Below are 22,516 nucleotides of genomic sequence, written 5' to 3'. Positions count from 1 at the left end.
AAGATAGACAAATGGCCTAAGGTTTCAAGGGAACACAACTTTGTGGGACTTCTGTTCTTTTTCCTAATTCATTTAACTGTTTGGGTTTTTTGTTTTGTTTTGTTTTTTGTTTTTTTGCATATAGGAACAAAAGTATATTGTGCAAATAAATGAGCTGGAGGGAGAGTTCCAGCAAAAAGCCAAAGAAATTGGCATGATTCAGACAGAGCTGAAAACAATAAAACAATTCCAGAAGAGAAAAATCCAAGTGGAGAAAGAATTAGATGACGTAAGTTTCTTTCTTTCTTTAAACATAGGAGATTAGAGGGGCACCTGGGTGGCTTAGTCGCTCAAGCATCTGACTTTTGGTTTTGGTTCAGGTCATGATCTCACGACTTTGTGGGTTCGAGCCCCACATGGGGCTCTGTGCTAGCAGTGAGGGGCCTGCTTGGGATTCTTTCTCTTTCTTTCTCTCTCTCTCTGTCTCCTCTCTGTCCCTTCCTCACTCGTGCTTTCTCTCTCTTAAAATAAATAAATAAATAAATAAATAAATAAATAAATACTTTGAAAAAAGGAGATTAGGATTAACTACAAGCATAATTCAGAGATATTGCAGGTTTGGTTCCAGAGTGCCACAATAAAGTGAATGTCACAATACTATACTTTTTTTTTTTTTTTGTCTTTTTAAGTAGGCTCCTTGCCCAACATGAGGCTTGAACTCACAACTCTGAGATTGAGAGTCCTATGCTCTACTGACTGAGCCAGCCAGGTGCCCCTCACAATACTATACTTATGTGTGCAAAAGCCTTCATAGACATTTACTCCTGTGAGATGGTAAAGGACTCCCTTTGGCATTTTAGAGATTATTTGAGAGAAAGTAGAAGACATCATGAGTGTAGCACTGGGTGCAAAAAAGTCTTGGTTAGACTTTTCTAAGCATTGATTTCTTTGTAACTTCACCAAATCTCAGCCAACACACCTTCTGCTTTTATCAGTAATTAAACCTTTGGAGTCACTTCAATAAGAAACACACTACAGTTCTTGGAAAACAGTAGGGGAAAACAAAGTAGAAAGTCCCAAAGGAAACTAGGTTGAGACTGATGAGTGATAATTTTAGAACATTTTAGAAGGTTCTCTGGGTAGGGGTAGGTGGGGTGAGGAAAACCGTACTTTCAGAAAGTTTCTCTGACTTCGCTATGCTTTTTCTCTTTCCATTCCCTCAGCTCGGAATATAGTTTTATTGCATTAATAATAATGTAGTAAATGGCACTACATTTACATTTAGTAGATGAGTGTTGGGCACAGTAGCAGAAATCAGCTTTGTGACTTTGGGCAAGTTACTTAACCTCTCTATACCTTGATCTCCTGATCTGTAAAATGAGGATAGTAAGAGTTCATCATAGGCTCATAGGGTTGTTGTAAGGATTAAATGAGTTCATATAGTTACAGTGCTTAAAATAGCATTATGTCATATAAGAGACAATTATATTTACAATAGTATGTAGTGCTCTGCAAACAGAAGTCCTGATTTGTAGCATTTGCTGGTTTCCTTGGTATAAATACTCTTATTATGGCCAATTTCAAGCTACCAACACCCTAACACATGCTAGCGACATTCCTGGTGTGAGTCTGCTCCAATGTGCAATTAAATACTGCTGCTGTTATTAGTAATAGCAGTAGCATTACCACCTAAGATAACCATATTTCATATAGTGGAGGGGCTGAAAGTTGGTGCTCTAAAGTCAGACTGCTAGAGTATAAATACTGTTTTCACTACTTGAATATTATCTTGTTAAGCTTCCTCATCTAAGCCATGGAGCTGGGAATAATGGTACCAACTTTAAAGGGTCGTTGTGAAGACTAAATGAAATCATCTATTTTAAATGCTTAGCACTGGGTGGTAAATATTACCTGCTGTTGCTGTTTCTGCTGCTAGTATTACTACTGCTAAAATTATGATTATAGAAATTAGTATTATTTAAGTATTATTTAGTATTATTTAAGGCCCTTCCACCATCCCTTTTGATGCCTCTCATTCTTGGTCATGGTATTCTCCAAGCATGCAATGTCTCTCAAGCAGTCCTTGGGCTCCCCAGAACCCTATTGAGCAAGAACAAGGTCTGATGGGAAACCAAAGTTCCTGCATCCTATCTCTGTTTACCTCCCAGCTAACTGCCAAATTGCAAGGGTGTATGAGAAATGAATAAGTCAGACAAGATACTGTAGTGGTTGAAATCAGGGACTTCATGTCCTGGCTCCGCAGCTGATAGCTATGTGGCCCTTGGATAGTCTGTTAATTTCTCTGAGTCTCAGATTCTTCATTTGTAAAATGTGGCTATAATATCACGTGTCTCCTCTTAGAGATGTTGTGTGGATTAAATAAAGTAATGTGTGTAAAATATTTAGCATATTTATTCCTACTAGTCTCCAGTAAGAGGAGTAACGTCATAATTGTTGATATTTACTTGTTATGATTATATAGCTTTAAAAATCGTAATAGAGTACTCTTAAGAGCTCTAATTAAAGGAATGAGTTGGCACATTTTAGGCAAAGTGGGAAAGTCTAAGACACTTTCTTAAATTGGAGGAATGTATAGGAAAGTGTTTTAACTCTTTCTGTCATAATTGCAAAGTTATCTCCCAACCTCCCTGCCTGGCTGACTTTGTGAACTTGATTGCCTGTTGCTTAACAACTGTCGTTCTGTTACTTTAAAATTGTTCTTAATTTCAGTAGCTCATCTTTATACAAGCTCCTGTGCAGTATTTTCTGAGGAACTCTCTCCTTCTATGTGTTTCCAGACCTTTAAAGTCCTTAAGGGGAACCAGAGTGGCTCAGTCCGTTAAGCATCTGATTTGATCTTAGATCCCTGCGTTGGGCTCCGTGCTGACAGCAAGGAGCCTGCTTGGGTTTCTCTCTTTCCCTCTCTCTTTGCCCCTCTCCCACCTGGTCTCTTTCTCTCTTTCTCAGAACAAAACAAAACATAACAAAAACGACAACAATAACAAACCACATTAAAGTCCTTAAAATAGCAGCTATATAACTGTCTTCTCTAGTTATTTTATGTTTGTATTGTTCATTAGTTTTGTAAACTGAGGAGAATAAAAGGAGCCAGATCATCTACTTGTGAATGTCTTTGTCACTCCTCACTAGTTGCTAGACTGGTACTTACTAATAAAACTTGCTAAGTGAGTGATATAAGGCAACCATCTAAAATGAAATCCTTTCATGGAATTCATAGAATCTTAGAGCTGAAAGAAACTTTAGGGCCAATTTAAGCCATTCTATAGATGAGCAAAACTGAGACACAAAGATGTTAAGTGACTTTCGTGGTAACTTGTAGAGCTGGTAGCAGAACCCTGTTGATCTGAATCCCTGCCCAGTACTTCTAGTCGTGCCCTCTCTATTTCTTCACCTGCAGTATTACCTATTATTGAAGAAAAATTACCCTCAAATCTAGCAGCTTAAAACTACACTAAACATTTGTTAAAAACAAATGGATTTTTAACAAAACCCATGGGTCAAGAATTTGGGAGCAGTTTGGGGCACCTGGCTGGCTCCATAGAGCATGTGACTCTTGATTTCAGGGTCACGAGTTCAAGCCGCACGTTGGGTGTGGAGCCTACTTTAAAAAAAAAAAAAAAAGAATTTGGGATTAGGTTAACTGGGAAATTCTGGCTCAGGGTCTTCCATGAAGTTACAGTCTAGATATCAGCCAGGGCTGCAGTCATCTGGAGGCTTGCTTAGAGCTTCAGGATCTGTTTCCGAGTGCCAACTAACATGCTGTCAAGTTGGGACTAGTAATTACTGAGAGGCCTCAGCATCTTCCCACATGGGCCTTTCAATGACTTTACCCAAAGTGAATAATCCCAAAGAAAGCCAGACAGAAGCTATCCCTTTCTTGACTTAGCCTTGGAAATTGTACAGCATTACTTCTGTCATATTCTATTAGTTAGCAGTGAATCCCTAACTCTGGCCCACAGTCTAAGGATGGAGAATTAGGTTCCATCATTTGAAGGGAGGACCATCAAAGAAGTTGTGGATGTATTTTAAAACCACCACATCACCACAGTCCAAAGTATGCACCAATACGGAAATGTTCTGATTAACTCCCTGAAGAATCTTCTTTAGTATTTCTCTTTTGTAAACCTAGTATTGTCCAGATGCCTTGATGTGAAAGTCAAGACCCAACACCTATTTTGAAACATTATTTTCTCCTTTTACTTCCTCGTGCACCCCCCCTTTAATTCATCCAAACTGGATATTTACTCATCCCTGAAGTCTTTTTACCATATTTTTTAAAGTTCATTTTTGGGGCGCCTGGGTGGCTCAGTCAGTTAAGCGTCCGACTTCGGCTCAGGTCACGATCTCGCGGTCCGTGAGTTCGAGCCCCGCATCGGGCTCTGGGCTGATGGCTCAGAGCCTGGAGCCTGCTTCCGATTCTGTGTCTCCCTCTCTCTCTGCCCCTCCCCCATTCATGCTCTGTCTCTCTCTGCCTCAAAAATAAATAAAACGTTAAAAATTTAAAGTTCATTTTTGTTTATTTTGAGAGAGAGAGTGAGCAAATGGTGGAGGGGCAGAGAGAGAGGGAGAGAAAGAATCCCAAGCAGGCTCTCTGTTGTCAGCACAGAGCACAATGTGAGGCTCGATCTCACAATCCATGAGATCATGACCTGAGCGGAAATCAGGAATTGAACGCTTAATGGACTGAACCAGGCACCCCCTTTCTGCCATTTTTTTCATAGTTCAAACTGTTTCTTCTATCCAGAATATACTCCCAATAGATCTCTATCCATTAAAATTTTACTGATTCTTCAAAGGCTCAGCTCAAATGCATATCCTCCATAAGGCTGTTCCCCAGAGTCATGTTTAAAAGTCATAATTTTAGGGGCACCTGGGTGGCTCAGTCGGTTAAGGTCTGACTTCAGCCCAGGTCATGATCTCACAGTTTGTGGGTTTGAGCCCTGTGTTGGGCTCTGTGCTGACAGCTTAGAGCCTGGAGTCTGCTTCAGATTCTGTCTCCCTCTCTCTCTGCCTCTCTCTCTCTCAAAAATAAACATTAAAATTTTTAAAAAATAAATCAAAGTAATAATTTTCTATGAAAAAAAGTATTAATTTTCTTCCATTTGTGACAGCTTGGATGAAACTTGAGGGTGTTATGTTAAATGAAAAAAATCAGAAAGATAAACATTATATGATATCCCTTATATGTGGAATCTAAAAAAGAGCTGAACTCCGAGCAACAGAGTAGAGGTTACCCAAGCTGGGAGGGAGGAGGATATAAGGAGATATTGGTCAAAGGATACAAACTTCCAGTTATAAGATTGAAAAGTTCTGGGGATTCTAATGTACAGTATGATGATGATAGCTAATAATCCTGTATTATATACTTGAAAGTTGCTAAGAGAATAAATCTTAAATGTTCTTACTACAAAAAAGAAATGGTAATTATGTGACAATATGGAGGTGTTAGCTCATTATTTATTTATTTATTTATTTATTTATTATTTATACCATGTTATATGTTATACCATTTTATATGTCAATTTTATCTCATCAAGCTGGAAAAAAGAAAAAAGATTATTAGCAAAAAAAAGTAATACTTTGTGTGTTTTCATAACATTTTTTATCTCTTTTATACCACTTTGCTCATTTACCTTGACATATTCATTATTTGTCTTTTCTCCCCTGCTAGTTACAAATTCTTTGAGGCATGAACATCATTGTTCATTTGTATTCATCAAATACAAGATAACACAGTAATGCTCAATAAATCTTTGTTAAATTCTGAGTAGGTCTTTTCATTAAAAAAATGTAATTGAAGATTGGGGCACCTGGGTGGTACAGTCGGTTAAGTGTTCGACTCTTGGTTTTGGCTAGGTCATGACCTCACAGATTGTGAATTCAAGCCCCACATCATGCTCTGTGCTGACATGTGGAGCCTGCTTGGGATTCTCTCTCTCTCTCTCTCTCTCTCTCTCTGCCCCTCCGGCTTGAGCTCTCTCTCTCAAAATAAATAAACTTAAAAAATGTAATTGAAGGAATATCAAGTTTTCTACTAACTAGATGGGAGGAATCCTTTCATAATGTATATGTATATTAAATCATTGCAATATATACTCAAAATACTTTACAATTAATAATTTCCAAAAAAAAGCTTAAAATTTTCTAGAAGGAATATCAAATTTTTTAATATGAAAATACTGAAGATTGAATCAATTTAAGATTGGTAACTTTTTAGGAACTCTCACAATAGCTATCTTAAGTATAGGTATACAATCTGAATCAATATGAATTAACTAGTGGGTATTCTAGAGGTATGATTCCTTTTTTTTAAGAACAATATTGCCACCTAATGGAGAAATAGATTTCGGACTTTTCAAAAGGGACGTGGGCCAGGAAGACTTAAAATTCAGGCAAAAGATACTGGTTTGTGGGAAAAAATAAGGTGGTTCTCTGGAATCCAAAATATGGAAGATTTAGGGCAGATGTAGAGGCCTGTGAACTTAAAATGAGGGGAGTATATAGATAAAGGAAGAAAATTAATTATACTGTGTATATGGAATTCACTATACAAATGAAAAGAGGCTAGTTAAATTTAGATTATCAAAAAATACTCAAAGCATAAATTTTAAAGAAAAAATGATTTCTATCTATGTAATTAACAGAAGGAGCATACATTGGTAGGTTGCAGTTATTTTAAAATAATTTGTTTTAGTCTATCTTCTTTTGACAGCGATAATACCCATTGCAGCAAATTTAGCTGATAAAAAAGAAGACAATTAAAAGCCCTCTCCTCACAGTTATACTACCTAGAGATAACCATTAAATATTTTGGTCTATTTTCTTTCTCTTTTTCTTCCTCTATGTAGAGACGTTTAAAAATACATGGCATTTTAGGGGGCGCCTGGGAGGCTCAGATTGTTAAGCATCCGACTCTTGATTTCAGCTCAAGTCATGATCCTGGGGTTGTAGGATCGAACCCCGTGTCCGACTCCATGCTGAGCATGGAGCCTACTTAAGATTCTGTGTTTCTCCTTCTGCCTTTCTCCCCCATCTGCCTTTCTCTCCCTATGCTCCCCCTCTTCTCTTTCTCTCTCTCTCTCTCAAATAAATAAATAAATAAATAGCCATCTTTCAAATATATATATATATATGCTATTTTTTAAAAAATGAGGTTATTATGTACAAACTGTTACCCTGACTTTTTCACTTTTGTTGTGAACATTTTTCAATGCCATTACATATTTTCCTTTTTTCTTTTTTTTAAAAAAGGTACTGTTTTTTAAAGTTTATTTATTTTGAGAGAGAGACAGAGACAGAGACAGAGAGAGAGGGAGAGAGAATCCCAAGGAGACTCCATGCTGTCAGCACAGAGCCAGATGGGGGGCTCAGTCCCACAAGCCGTGAGATCATGACTTGAGCCGAAACCAAGAGTCAGACACTTAACTGACTGAGCCACCCAGATACCCCTCAATGCCATTACATATTTTTCTATAAAATCTTTTGACTAGTCGAGGCATATGTATCATAATTTATTAGGTAAGATGCATCATGGGTAGATGTATCATGATTTATTAATTAGTCCCTCATTGTTAGACATCTGAGCTTTTTTCTAATTTTTCACTATTATAAACTGATGAACACCTAGGTAACAAAATGTTTTTCTACATCTGTAATTAGTATTTAGGATAACTTCTCTGAGGTGGAATTTGTAGGTTAAAGAACATAAACTTTTAAAGGTTTTTGATAGGGGCCACCTGGGTGGCTCAGTCAGTTAAACATCTGATTCTTGAGTTTGGACCAAGGTGGACCCTGTGTCTGCCCTGGGTCAGGCTTCGTGCTGAGCACAGCCTGCTTGGGATTCTCTCTCTCACTTCTCTCTCTCCCTCCCCTGCTCATGTGCTTGTGTTTGCTCTCTCTCTCTCTCTCTCTCTCTCTCAAAAAATAAATAAATAAATAAATAAACTTAAAAAAGATTTAAAAAAATTTTTTTGAGAGAAGAGCGAGAGAGGAGAGAGAGCAAAGCAGGGGAGGATCAGAGAGAAAGGGGGACGGTGGATCCAAAGTGGGCTCTGTGCTGACAGCAGTCAGCCTGATGCGGGGCTCAAACTCAAGAATCACGAGATCACGACCTGAGCTGGTCAGTCGCCTAACCAACTGAGCCACCCAGGCACCCCAAAAAGAACGGTTTTTGGTAGGTATTACCTAATTATCTTTAGAAACATTTGTTAATTTATGGATTTTGAAAGGTCCATCTTCCCACACACTAAGATGATAGACATTTCCATAAACTTGTACACTGACATTAATTTTCAGTCTTTAATGATATCAGAAGGCATTTTTTAAAAATTGTATGAAAAATACAGAGAGAAAGAATATCTGAATGAGATCATATAAAATGGAGATTTAATACACTTTGGACAGAGATCACAGGATAATTATTAAGTATAAGGGAGGACAGTAGTAGATATAATAATAACTAGCTGGTATATTAAATGGTTACTATTCTAGCTAGGTACTTTACATGTATTGTTTGTTATTTAATCCTGGCCACACCCTATGAGCTAGTTACTATTATTATTCTCTTCTTATTCCTGGAAACCTGAGACTTAGAGAAGTGATTTGCCCAGAGTCAAACAGTTGTCTCATGGGACACTCTACTGCCTTTTTTATGGATTAGATGGAGTATGCTTATTTCAGCCTGACTGATTGCCAGTAAATGTAGACTACAATATAGCTTTAAATTAGCTTACTTTTCTTTGCCTAGAAGAGTTTTATGTCCTTTTTATTCCATGTATACATGTTTTTAGGACAGAAGGATCCATCTATGAGAATCATAGGGAGATGTATTTTAGATTAATACTAGGGAGAATTTTCTAAAAATGGGAACTATGAAAGGCTAGTCTAATGAATTAATGACATTTGAATTTGTGATACTTCTGTCTCTAGATATTTTTCTCATAGAAAGAATCCTATATTAAGTGGGAGATTGTCTGGTGTGAATTTTAAGGTCCCTTTCAATTCTAAAATATTATGTTTTTAAAGTGTAATCTCTACACCCAACGTGGGACCTGAACTCCTGAGATCAAGAGTCACACACTCCTCCAACTGAGCCAGCCAGGTGCCCCAATTCTAAAATATTATGATTCTATGAGTCTACATGTTTAAATGAAGATATTTGGCAAATATGATTATGAGAACAACTTGTCTGTTCTGGGAACTGTTGTTCATGAATAACTTTTTAGAAACTCAATACTGATCTTGTAAGTCTATAGATGATTGGTGGGAAATATGGTACTCACGGGTAGGGACATGAAATTTTCCTGTGTGTTCAGGATTAAGAAATAATGTATCACAGAGAATGTTTTTTTATTGAGAATTTTCCAGAAATGTGCCTCAGTCACCCCCATTTCCTACTGATCTTTTTTTTTCTTTTGTTATTGTAATTATAGCTTAAGGAGAATTTAAGGAACACGGAGCGGAAACATCAGGAGACTCTTAGAAGATTGGAGGGCAAGTTTTTTGAAGAAAAGGTACAACACTTTAGTGTTAATTAAGAAATATTTTGTTTTTAAAAAGAAGAAATATTTTGTTTACTAAAACATTATAAGTATCTATATGCACTCTGAGACATGTCAACCTTTCTTTTGGTATCTTATTAGAGGATTGTTTATCAAATCACAGCAGATAAAAAAATAGGGAAAATGAAACCTGTTCTAGATATCTCAGTGTCTAGTCAGTTAGAGATTCTTGAAATCCTAAAGAGGGATTGTTATCCGAAGCTTCAGGACACAGTCCCTTCAGCTTGGTGTTCCCCTAGTGGACGGAAAGCTGCATGTAGCACATTATGTAGGGGGATGAGATGGGAAAGGTCACTCTGGTACACGTGAAGGTGTTTCCTTAGTCAAACCAAGCTAAACTAAGGGTGTTAATAAAAAGGGGGCTCAAAAATGTTCCTTAGCATATCACAAACTTCCACATTTCTCTGTGCCTCTGACATTAATTCTCCAAATTGTGGGAAGTGCATTGGAACACTTCTCTGTGAGCTTTTCAGAGGACCCATGGTTTTTCTTTAAGTCTTCTAAACTTTCCTTTAACTGTTCATTCTTAGGGAAGAATTGAACAGATTTCTTTCAGAAACTGGTAGGGATGTAGGAAGTTGAGGGTGGGGCAAATAAGTACTCATATCAGCTTTAGATAAAAAATTTGCCGTAAAAAGTGGCTCTAGATTTCCCGTTTCTGTATTAAATAACCTAGGAATGGGGCAGGAGCAGCATCTTGGTGCTTTCCTTCTCAGGCACTTTCTGGCACTGTTAGGAGTGGAAGTCCTCAGGAATGGGCTGCTCTCAATTGCCTTTTTCTCTCTATCCCACCCCCTAAGCCTGTTCTCTTCTCTGCTAAGTGCAGCAGTTCCACAAAGGTTAGGAGCGCTTCGTCAGATTGCAGCATACATGTCTGACAGTGCCTATATAAATAGGATTTTTATGTCTGGAAGTAGGTGGCTGCTGGCCTTTCCCTCAGAGTTGCAAGATGGTTAATGCAGCTCTAAGATTTGTCTGTGTTTAAGGCAGGAAGAAGGGAGGCTCCAGCTGTATCTGTCCTTTTTTATTTGGAAACCATAAAAGCTTTCCCAGAAGCTCTTAGCAGATTTTGTCTTACATCTATCTCATTGGACAGAGCCATGTTATATTGGATGCTGGGAAAGTGAGTGTGTTTTTTTCCAGACACTAGTGAAAGCTGGAAAGGGAGGATGGGAATGAGTGTTGGGATGGCCAGCCACAGCAGTAGCTGTCTCAGTATGTTCGGTGTAAACTTCATGGTTAGGTACGAACTCCTGTGCTGGTTTGAACCCCAGTGCTGCTGGTTTGTGGCAGAGGGCTTTCCGGTAAGCCCTGTTTATTCGCCTCTTACTATAGTATGCTCCACCTGGTCATATAAAGCACATCCCTCAGGTTATAGGTGTTTTGTTTCCCTATTTAATCCTTTCTGTTCCTTGAACCACCAAGCCCTTTCCCAATGACATATTTTTGTACTTGGTGTTCCTTTCTGGAATGTTCTTCCTCCAGCTCTGGCTCTTCTCATTCTTAGGAGCTCAAATGTCATTTCCTCAGAAATGGATTCCTTAAACCCCAATCTAACATAATCTCCCCCAGTTACTATCTATCTCATTACTCCATTTATTACATTCACAGCATTCATCACAGTTTAATTCTCTCATTTGTTTGCTTGTTAGGGAGCAAACAAGCATCACATTGCCTGCGTATGAATCTCTGCTCTGCCACTTACTAGCTATCTGACTTTGGGCAAGTCACTAACCTCTCCTTCCCTGTTTCCTCAGTCCTTGTTTTTGGTGATAATAATAGTGTCTAATTTTTAGGGTTCTTGTGATAGGTAAGTAATACACATAGAGCTCTTAGAACCATGCCTGGCACGTGGTAAAAGCTCAGTGCACTTTAATTATTATCGTTGTTTGGATCTCACCTAGAATACAAGGTCTGTCAGAACAGGGACCTTATCTGTTTTTTTCACCACAGAATCTCCAGCATCTGAAAAATCTGATACAATACTAATGCTCAATAGGGATTTGTTGGATAAATAAATGACTCTAACCACATTGTATTTAGCAGAAATTTATCCAAGCTCCACTTTCCAATATTGATGTGGACTTTTTTTTTTTCTATTTATGTGTCATATTGCTTCTTTAATGGGGAGATCAGATGGTACCCTGAGGTTCCTGTGTTCACACTATCCTCTTTGCTAGCTATTCCACCAGTACTTGGAGTTCTTCACACTAGGTCATGTGGACAGGAGTATTTTGTTTGACATTATAAAATAAATACTTCACTTTTTGGTGTGTAAATTTGTTAGAAATATAACTCTATTAAAACAGCCTACAGGCACCTGGGTGGCTCAGTTCGTTAAGCATCTGACTCTTGATTTCGGCTTAGGTCATGATCTCACAGTTAGTGAGATTCAGCCCCTTGTTGGGCTCTGCCCTGACAGCTGAAGGCCTGTCCTTTCTCTCTCTTGCCGCCACCACCCCCAAAATAAATAAATAAACTTTAAAAAAAAAAGTCTGTTTTCTTTTTTAGCATCGACTAGAACAAGAGGCTGAAAAGAAGATAATAATGCTGGCAGAGAGAGCTCACCATGAAGCTATCGCGTAAGAGACTGCTGCCTCCTTTTTCTTTTTCATAGCTTCTCTTATCTCTTTGCTGGTCTGTTTTGTTCTCATCATATTGTCTTCTCCCTTCTCTCTTGGTTTGCTTTCTTCAAATTTTCTTGTTTACTTTCCCTCGTTATTTCTTTCTCTTTGTGTCCCCGCCCCTTTTTCACCCACCCTTTCTGCAGCAAGGTGGTGTGGAGGAAATAACCCTGGCTTTGAAGTTAGACTTTGGTTCTCAACATGTATACCGACATGACTGACTGTTGGAAAATTTCCTAACCTTTTTGAAATTAAATTTCTTCGTCTAAAAACGGGGTTAATCATAGCAACTGTATAGAGTTGTCATGAGGTATGTTAGTGAAAGTAACATTTAATTGTGTTAATAAATTCCGAAGTCTCAATGGTTTAGTTCTTGCTCGCTTAACAATCCAGTATAAGTCTGATAGCTCTACTTGAGTGGTGATTCGGGAACTGGGGCTGTTTCTATCTTGGACTTCTTCCACCCAGTCATATGGACAGGAGAGAGCATGGAAACCCATCTGCTCCTAACTGCCTTGGACTGGAAGTAACACGTAACTTTTCACTTTCCATTGGTGAAAACTTAGTCACATACCCCACCTCTTTTGAGTCCCTACCATAAACTAAATACGTCGTGGTCATTATTTTTAATGTTGGGGGATAAGGCAGTCATTGTTCTAGTTTGGTAATATCTAAAACTTAACACCTGTGTTTTGGGATCATATATCTATCTATTTCAGGCAACTGAACCATGCTGGAAGAGCCGTTTTTAAAGAGAATGTTTATCTCCAGAAAGCCCTCACATACCACCTGAAGGAAGCTGACGCTCTACAAAAAAACTCCCAGAAGTTGCAAGATACTCAAACTTTCCTTTTACATCAGAAGGTTCCCACTCCATTTGGACTTGCTGGGCTTTTTGTTTGTTTGCTCGTTTGTTTATTTAAGGATTGGGTTGGTAAATATGAAGAATTGAGTATAATAATGATACATGAGGACTTTGGGACCATTTTTATTCTGTCTGGATGATGTACCTTTCTTATTTGAAAGGATTAATTATGAGAATGGCATAAGAAGTATTTGACTTGGGATGCCTCAGTGGCTCAGTCAGTTAAAGAGTCCAACTCCTGATTTCTGCTCAGGTCATGATCTCACAGTTCGTGGGTTCAAGCCCCACATCAGGCTCTGTGCTGATAGCACGGAGCCTGCTTGGGATTCTCTGCTTCCCTCTCTCTCTCTCTCTGCCCCTCCCTGAGCATGTGCTCTCTCTCTATCTCTCTCAAAAATAAATAAATAAATAAATAAACATAAAAAAAGAAGTATTTGACTTGGCTTTATAAAGAATATATCAGAAACATAAATGTAAACCCTATCCTCTACTACCTTAGAATACTCATTTTACTTTGCTTAGAGTTGGTCTCTGAATTACTGGTTCCGAATAGGTTCAGCTGTAACAGCCCCAACAACAGTGGCTTTACCATGTAAGGGTTTATTCTCTCCTCTAAATGAAGTCTGGAGGTTAGCAATCCAGAGCTGGAAGGGTAGTGCCACAAAGTCAACAGAGACTCAGTTTCCTTAACTCTGCTGGGCAACGTATGGCTTACATCCCCAAAGTTACTTCATGGCCCAAAGCAGCTGCTAGATCTCTAACCATTACCCAGAAAGCAGGAAGGAAGAAGGACAGGGAGGAAAAATTATGCCCCCCCCTCCCCTTTAGAAGTCTTCCTGGAAGTCCTGCAAACACTTCTACTTACATTTCATTGACCAGAACTTAGTTACATAGCTTTGCTGAACCGCAAGGGAGACTGGGAATTTTCAATTGGGCTTCCTGCCTTCCTGGAAAAAAAAAAAAAAAAAATGGAGTTTTATTACTAAGGAGGAAAGGGACAATGGAAAAGGGATAGGCCACTAGCCTATAGGCTAGGATAGGAAACATTTTCCAGTATACAGTTGTTAATGTTTTACTGTATAATCTTATTGATTTTGAAATTACCCATTTCAATAATATAAAATATTTAAACTATTGGAATTTTAGAGAAAGGAAAGTTTCTTAATCAGCAAAATTAGTGGCCTTCACAAGTCCAGAGAAGAACCCTGGGATGTTTTTTCTCTCGGTACACAGAATACCAAATATCATCATCTCAACCTGGTATCAAATTTAAGCTAATGATGTAATGGAAATTAGTGAGGAACTTTTAAGTTTTGAAATTGATTAAAGAAAATCAACTCTCTCATCTTTGTTTTTAGGAAATCAATGATCTGTTGGTTAAGGAAAAGATAATGCAGTTTACCCAGCAGAGATTACAAATCCAAACTCTTCAGAAAAAGGTGGTAAGCTTGGAGACTGCCCTGAGTTGTATGACCAGAGAGTTTGAGGCTGAAGTTCTAAAAATGCAGCGACAGGCAATGATAGAGAACCAAGCAGGTCAGGTTGAAATTGACAAGCTGCAACATCTTCTCCAGATGAAGGACAGGGAAATGAATCGAGTGAAGAGGCTGGCCAAGAACATACTGGATGAGAGAACAGAAGTGGAAAGGTTCTTTTTAGATGCTCTGCACCAAGTGAAGCAACAGATCCTACTGGGCAGGAAGCATTACAAAAAGGTAGCACAAGCTGCTTTCAATTTTAAAATGAGAGAGGCATGTGCAGGAAGAACAGAATATCCCCGGATCCGAACGTTCGATGGCAAAGAGCACAGCACCAATAGCGTAACTCAAGATCTTATGGAGGCTGAGAAATGGTACTAATCATGGCTTTAATATTTTATCCTTTGTGCAGCTATTTTTGTGCCCTTTAGAGAAATAAGCACTCTGAGGAGTTCAGTTACATAATATCTAAGTATTGAATAGATTACTCACTAAGTTACTCGAAGATAGGAACTGTCTTACCTGTCTTTATAACCCCTGTGCTTAGCACTGTGTGTGGGGCTTAGTAGGTATTCTTAGTAGATTTCCTTTTTTCAAGACAGAGACTTATTAAAGAGACTAGATCATTTGTTCCATAGAATGTCATTGTAGTATCTTTGAACATGTTCCTTTATTTTCTTTTTTGTAAATTCATTATAAAGGTGTGATCAGATTAAGGTTAAACATTTTTGATAAGCTTACTTTCACAAATATTTTGTAACGTTCCTTTTACTGAGATGAAATTCATAGATAATATCTAACTAAACATATAATTTAAGAAATCAATATAACAGTTCTTTGTAATAATTCTTTGTTGCACAGAACTGTTCTATGGGTTGGAGGACATCCAGGAGTGGGACCCCATCATTGTACTAACCAAAAGTCCTTGCAAGTTTCCAAAATACATGCTACAGATCTACTGCCACCATAATAAAGGTAGCAGGATGCTTGAGACAGTTGTAGACTTTATACAATGACTGTTTCCTGTTAGCGTTTCTGTCAGTGCACTCTTAACTCCTATGAACCATAAATTAGAGTGCATTTTAAAGATTATTCTGAAAAAAAAAGTTTTATCTCCCAGTGCAATTAGGTTCTTCAAAGGCCTTAGCTTGAGAAACTTAAAAGGACTCCCTACTACTATGTACTGAACACCTTATTAACAGTGCTTCCAAATGTGTTTTCTGATTTATTTTTTAATGGATTAATTAGTAGGTTCTTTTAAACTATGTATCTGTTGGGAAGGTTGGACATGGTCAGTGGCTTCTGAAAGATAAGACTGTTTTCTTCAAAATGTCCATACCATAATTTTTTAAAACCTTTTTGCCATATTTAGAAGTCTATTACTTGTATTACCAATAATTTCTCTGTAATTTCCTCTTTTTAAAAAAATTTTATTTGAGGGGCGCCTGGGTGGCTCAGTCGGTTGAGCGTCCGACTTCAGCTCAGGTCATGATCTCACAGTCTGTGAGTTCGAGCCCCGCATCGGGCTCTGTGCTGATGGCTCAGAGCCTGGAGCCTGCTTCGGATTCTGTGTCTCCCTCTCTCTCTGCCCCTCCCCTGCTCATGCTCTGTCTCTCTCTGTCTCAAAAATAAATAAAAACATTAAGAAAAAAAATTAAAAAAAAATTTATTAGAGAGGGAGAGCATGCGAGTGGGGGAGAGGGAGAGAGAGAGAGAGAGAGAGAGAGAGAGAGAGAATCTTAAGCAAGCTCCACGCTTAGCACAGAGCCTGATGTGGGGCTTGATCACACGACCCTGGGATCATGACCTGAACTGAAATCAAGAGCTGGATGCTCAACCAACTGAACCACCCCGGTGCCCTGTCCTCTTTTTAATTTAAATTTAATTTTTTTTTTAACGTTTATTTATTTTTGGGACAGAGAGAGACAGAGCATGAACGGGGGAGGGGCAGAGAGAGAGGGAGGCACAGAATCGGAAGCAGGCTCCAGGCTCTGAGCCATCAGCCCAGAGCCTGACGCGGGGCTCGAACTCACGGACTGCGAGATCGTGACCTGAGCTGAAGTCGGACGCTTAACTGACTGAGCCACCCAGGCGCCCCATGTCCTTTTTTTAATTTAATACGTCAAGCAAGTTGAGTCCCTAGCATACATATGCCAGTCTATTTTACATTTTTTTGTCTGCAAAGTGGTATTTCAGAGAGAGGTATATAAAATGATTCTCCACATTGTTATTGCAGAAGCTGGACTCTTCCTCTTCTGCCCTGTGTGACATTTTTGCTACTGAACAACTTCTCACCTTAACCTCAGTGTTCTATTGCCTGTACCAGCAGGGCAGAAATGGTGATTAAAATATTACATCATCTGCTTAAGAGGCAGATTGGGGAAGGACAATTTAAGTGTATGGTGATCATAAGGCAAAACCTAAACTTTTAAAGAAAACTAACCCAACTGATGTATATGCAAAAACATTTCTTACATTGTGAAATACAGTACTCTCTACAGTGTCAGCCAGCTTTCATAAATAGTAAATAGACTACAAATCTTCTGGGAAGGTTATAGTATAGCCAAAGACCTGCCTGGAAAGCTTAGCTGCAGCCTTATTTGGAAGTAGGTAAATAGACTAGATAAGTTACGTGTTATTTTCTAAACGTACCTCTTGTCACTCTGTTTTCATAGCAAAATATCTTATACAAAAAGAAATGTTAAAAGGAATTTATCAATAATCTCACCTTGTAAACAACTAGTTTTTGTTGTATTGTTCCTTTTCTTTTTGTATCTGGATGCATAATGTTATATTACAACTTTTTGCCCTTTTGCTTAATGTTTGAGCACACATTTTTTTGTGTTATAGTTTTTCTTATTTTTATCTTAAAGACTACATAGCATTTCAGAATGGCTAGCATATTGATATCCTCTTCAACTTCGTGATTTTGTAATGGACACAGTTTGCTTTGTAGTCATTATATTTGGAAACCTCATAATAGTTATGGTTTGGAAATTTTCTTTTCTCATATTTACATATTTTAAATTTTAAAAAGGAGAGATGCTTACTTTGGCCATTTTGCCTTTGAAATTCTTCAGGACGGATATTCAAGGAAATGTGGATATTGAAGATTTGACCTGGGAGCAAAAGGAGAAAGTCTTGCGATTGCTCTTTGCAAAAATGAATGGTTTTGTTTCCAGGTAACTCCCTATTTCTGTAGTGAAGTACCAAGGTGTTAACAAACCTAGAAACCATATAGGAAGAATGAACTTATTCTCACTTAGAATTAAAGGAATGGGAAAGGATCAGAAAATGGAAAAGGGTCATGCTGCTTAGCACCTGTCACTCCCAGAGATGAATGATGGGAGATGAATGAATGAGCACAAAAATGAAAGATTAATTAAAGGGGGGAGAAAAGAGACTGATCTTAGATGTTTAAGGTAATGCTTGCTAGGAAGGTATAGCATTGTTCAGCTGAATCAGTGGTCACTGAAGAGAAGCAAAATAATTATTAAGATTTTATTGGTAAAAAAAGATTTTATTGGTTTGCAAAAACAAATAAGTGATTTTTAAGCTGATTATTGATTTAGAGACTCTCTAATACCAAGATAAAGACCTAGAGAGGAAAACAGAAATTCACAGATACTCCAAATCATTCTTTTTAATGATTCGTTTCACTCTCTTTCTCCACTATGCTTTATCAATGACTACAACACTGGTACTGAACTATAAAGTGGCTAAAATAAATCAACCTCTTATTAACTGCTTGTTACATGCTTGGTACTGTGTTAGGTACTGTGAACATTTGCAGGAATTAAGAGACATTGCCTTTGATTACAGTTTCTAATCTAGTTGCCCAAACAAAACCAAACATAGCAAAGAAAAAAATCAGGTGGCACAATAAAGTATCACTGGAGTTCAGACAACATGTCAGTGTCCTACAGCAGTTAGGGAAGACTTCAGGGAAGAAGACTGAAAGAGTGTGACGCTGCCGGGTGCCTTGTAGGAGAGTGGAATAGTAGACAGAGTGGGAAGGGTACATCAGGCAAGGGGCTTTGTAGACAGCCTATGCAGAAGCCCAGAGGTAGGAATAGAGGTGGGGTGTTTGAGGAACATTGAGGAAAACTTCATGGCTTGAGGAAAACTGGTGGCAATGAGAGTAATTAGTAATTAGAAATAACGTTGGGGCGCCTGGGTGGTTCAGTCAGTTAAGCATCTGACTTTGGCTCAGGTCATGATCTCACAGTTCATGGGTTTGAGCCCCACATCTGGCTCTGTGCTGACAGCTCAGAGCCTGGAGCCTGCTTCGGATTCTGTGTCTTCCTCTCTTTCTGCCCCTCCCCCGCTCGTGCTGTCTGTCTCTCTCTCAAATAAAAATAAACATTAAAAAACAAATTAAAAAAAAAAAAGAAACAAGGTTGGATCTATAGATTAAATTATGATGAGCCTTAAAAACCATGCTGAAAAACCTTAACGTATCCCACTGTTATTCTAAAGTAGTATAACATACTTTCCTTTTCTGCCTTGAAGGAATACAAGAGCGATAAGCCCTACTCTCATACTGTCTCACTGAAAGGGTTCATAAGCCACTGTTCCCAGAGCTGACCTTAACCTAATGCAGTGACACATATACATAGGATGGACTGCAGGACAAAAGTAGAGTTGGGAACCAGCAGAAGCTGCCGTGTTACTCTGGACGTGCGGCAGTGGAGGGTGTGGGCAGGAGTGGAAAAGGGGAGAAACTGAGGCACTTAGGAAGGAGAGACAGGACTTAGTGATAAAAGGCAAAAGAAATCAAGAAAACAAAGTGTAAATGTTTAAGGTGTTTAGCTTAGAAGTGCACGACTGGTGGTATGAAAGACAAGTGAAAAACCTGGAAAGCCAATGTGAAGGCAATGTTTAAATTGTATTTAATCCATCCATTAATTCATGTAGCATATACATACTGAGCGCCTACTATTTGTTGAGGATATAGTGTTGAGCAAATAAAGACATCATTCCTAATCTCAGGGAGTTCATCGTCTATGTGGGAAGAAAACATTATTCAAATCATCACACAAATATTAAAGGACAACTATGAGATTGGCTCAAAGAAGTGGCATACAGTGGTAAGAGAGGCTAGATTAAGGGACTATGACCCAACTGAGGAGGTCAGGAAAGTTTATGAGGAAATAAAAGCTTGAGCTGACCTCTGAAAGGTATATAGGAAGAGAGGGTAGAGGAAAAAACATTCTGGGCAGAAGAAATAGCAAGGAGTGTTTTCGATGTTGAACTGGAGATGATGGCAGTATATTGAAACGAAAAATACTCCTTGATTTGAGTACAGGTGTTTAGGGAAGGAGATTTGAGCATATTTAGTGAAAATTGGTAGTTGAGTGTAGGAGGTTGTATGAAGGTAGAAGGGTAAAGGGCCGAGGCTAGAAATAACCACAGCAGTGAATAGGAGAATAAGAAAGAGGACAGCCAAAAGAGAAGAGTTTAAAGAATTTTAGGCTAAGTGGAAGATGGAAGACTTTGAAATGGTCTTTTGTCTCTGGGAGCCTTCCAAAGAGTCTTATTTTATTTTATTTTATTTATTTATTTTTATTTAGAGGGGGAGGTAGAATCCAGACTATAGCTACAGAATGTCTGTCTCATTGTGAGTTGACTTTTCCGTACTCCAAGAAACAGCCAGAGTTCTAGGTCTCAAGTTCCATACTATGTTGTTTTCAATACTGCAGAAACAAAGAAATGTGAGTGAAATCTTCGCACCAAAGCAATGAAGTTAAATCTAGCTGCAATGGAATGATGTCTAAGCCTGTTGGAATCTCATATCAGAGCTGGTTGAAGGGAAAAGAAGATGGGAATCGAATAGTGAAATGTGTGGTGAAGATGAGATTAAATGAGAAAGCTCAAACCAGACTGGGGAGAGATTAGATGATAAATGGTCTACCAGGGCAAGCAGAGCAGTTAGGAAGTTCATTAAGAGTTCAATTGATTGTATGATTGTGAATCTAATAGTATGCTATTTTTGTGATTGAACTAAGTCAAGGAGTATAACCAATAAACTGCACTCTTTACTGCACTAGCAACCACACTGGCTGTAACTCAGGTACTAGTAGTATCCAAAGTACATTTTTAAAAATTAAATGTTTATTTATTTTGAGAGTGAGAGAGACAGCGCATGTGCAAGCACATGAATGCAGGGGAGGGGCAGAGAGGAGGGAGGGAGAGAATCCCAAGCAGGCTCCACATGTAGCATGGAGCCCGATGTGGGGCTCAGCCTCATGACAGGATCACGACCTGATACCAAGAGTCAGATGCTTAACCAACTGAACCACCTAGGAACCCCCAAAGTATATTTTTCTCATGCATAATTATTAGACTATTTAATACAGTCATATTTTGAATGGGTTTATTCTGCTTCATATGTACCAACTTGAGGACAAGTTTTAGAAGTGGAGCATGTGTCCTTACCTGCTGGCAAATCAACCTACTATGCTTTTTTTTTTTTTAAGATTTTATTTTTATGTAATCTCTACACCTAATGTGGAGCTCAAACCCACAACCCTGAGATCAAGAGTCACATGCTCTACCAATTGAACCAGATAGGCACCCCCCCCCACTGTACTTTTTATAATCCTGTTCAGCTCACTTTCTATTAGAATATTCAATCAGTGATATGATTACTTCCTGTTCTTAAACCAAACTTTCCAAAGTATGAGGAGAAATTTTCATACTGGGTCCATCACCATTGGGTAATTTTTCTATGCTCTGAGGTTCTTTTTGTGGGAAGGGAATTTCTCTGGCCATGTTTTTGGTCAGTACTCTGGTTCCGTCTTAAGCATCACCATTAATAGCTATTGGAGGAATATCATCATCATGATTATCAGTTAAGCATCTGACTCTTGATCTTGGTATTGACTCAGGTCATGATCTCACAGTTGGTAGGATTAAACCCCGAATCGGGCTTTGCACTCTTAGCGTGAAGCCTGCTTGGGATTCTTTCTCCCTGCCCCTCCTCTTTTCATGCACATGTGCGCATGCTCTCTCTCAAATAAATACACTTGAAAAAAAAAAAGCACAGTTGAAATATGGGACAAGAGGAGACACTGCCTCATTGTTAACTTTTATCTACCACAGAAAATATAGCCAGAGCTCTAGGCCTTCAGTTCCAGACTATGTTGTTGCTGATGATGGAGAAACAAAGGAATTTGGGTAAGAGCTGTCTTGACAAGGTAATGAACGTAAGCCTGATCACAGTGGCTGTGGTGGACATTTTTATATGTGCCAGAACTGAGTGGGAGTTGTAGGACAAGTCTATTGTTCTGAACCAAGTTCCATGAATATGTGGTTGTTGACAGGTCTGTCATTTTGTCGTCATTGCAGGGATGACAGTAAGCTTCAAGATCAAACCTTCATCACCCAGCAAGTACCAATCTCAGACTCTTCTGGTGAACTGATGATACCCAATATTCAGAAAGAATCACAAGAGTCTGACATAGTAAGGAGTCTGTAATCTAACTAAACGCTTCCTTTCCCCCATGGAACTTCTTGCTAAGTCATAGTGCTTTTCTCTACTAGCCAAGAGCTCTCAGTGATCAGTGAAATGAGTAATAACACATGTATAACATGTCTACACTATGGCAGGCATGTTATACTTAATGCAAATGCACATTTGTGCCTCTTTTAGTAAATGTGGAAAAACCTATACATTGTCTTGTGAAGTATAAAGGCTAGCCAAAATATGTACTATCTTTTATGTAATAATAAACATAATGACCATATTATGTAATAATAAACATAATGGCTTTGAACAGAATTGGGAAGTCTGAATCCCTATAAGCTAGGGACAAAGGAATTATGTAGGAAGGCATTATTAAAAACAAAAAGCCAGGGGTACCTGGGTGGCCCAGTTGGTTAAACGTCCAACTCTTGATTTCGGTTCAGGTCACGATCTCACAGTTCATGAGCCCACATCTGGCTCTGTGCTGGCAGCGCGGAGCCTGCTTGGGTTTCTGTGTCTCC

The 22,516-nt window shown here is 38.6% G+C and overlaps 1 protein-coding gene across 4 annotated transcripts in view; it reads left to right on the top strand.

Annotated features, from left to right (window-relative positions):
• The window catches only part of BBOF1 (basal body orientation factor 1), a 53,397-nt gene that overhangs the window by 12,079 nt on the left and 18,802 nt on the right, over positions 1 to 22,516 (top strand). For 3 of the 4 annotated variants that reach the window (XM_049611398.1, XM_049611402.1, XM_049611400.1), the window contains exons 4-11: positions 125 to 268; positions 9,432 to 9,512; positions 12,072 to 12,142; positions 12,904 to 13,048; positions 14,408 to 14,901; positions 17,608 to 17,709; positions 21,632 to 21,706; positions 21,878 to 21,992. In XM_049611398.1, coding sequence (XP_049467355.1) covers positions 125 to 268; positions 9,432 to 9,512; positions 12,072 to 12,142; positions 12,904 to 13,048; positions 14,408 to 14,901; positions 17,608 to 17,709; positions 21,632 to 21,706; positions 21,878 to 21,992 — 1,227 coding nt within the window. The remainder of the gene's footprint in view (positions 1 to 124; positions 269 to 9,431; positions 9,513 to 12,071; positions 12,143 to 12,903; positions 13,049 to 14,407; positions 14,902 to 17,607; positions 17,710 to 21,631; positions 21,707 to 21,877; positions 21,993 to 22,516) is intronic. The other variant, XM_049611401.1, reaches the window with a different exon arrangement.

Source organism: Panthera uncia (assembly GCF_023721935.1).
Source record: "Panthera uncia isolate 11264 chromosome B3 unlocalized genomic scaffold, Puncia_PCG_1.0 HiC_scaffold_1, whole genome shotgun sequence".
Lineage (NCBI taxonomy): Eukaryota > Metazoa > Chordata > Mammalia > Carnivora > Felidae > Panthera > Panthera uncia.
Note: the sequence above shows the minus strand (reverse complement) of the source record. Positions and strands in the feature narration are given on the sequence as shown.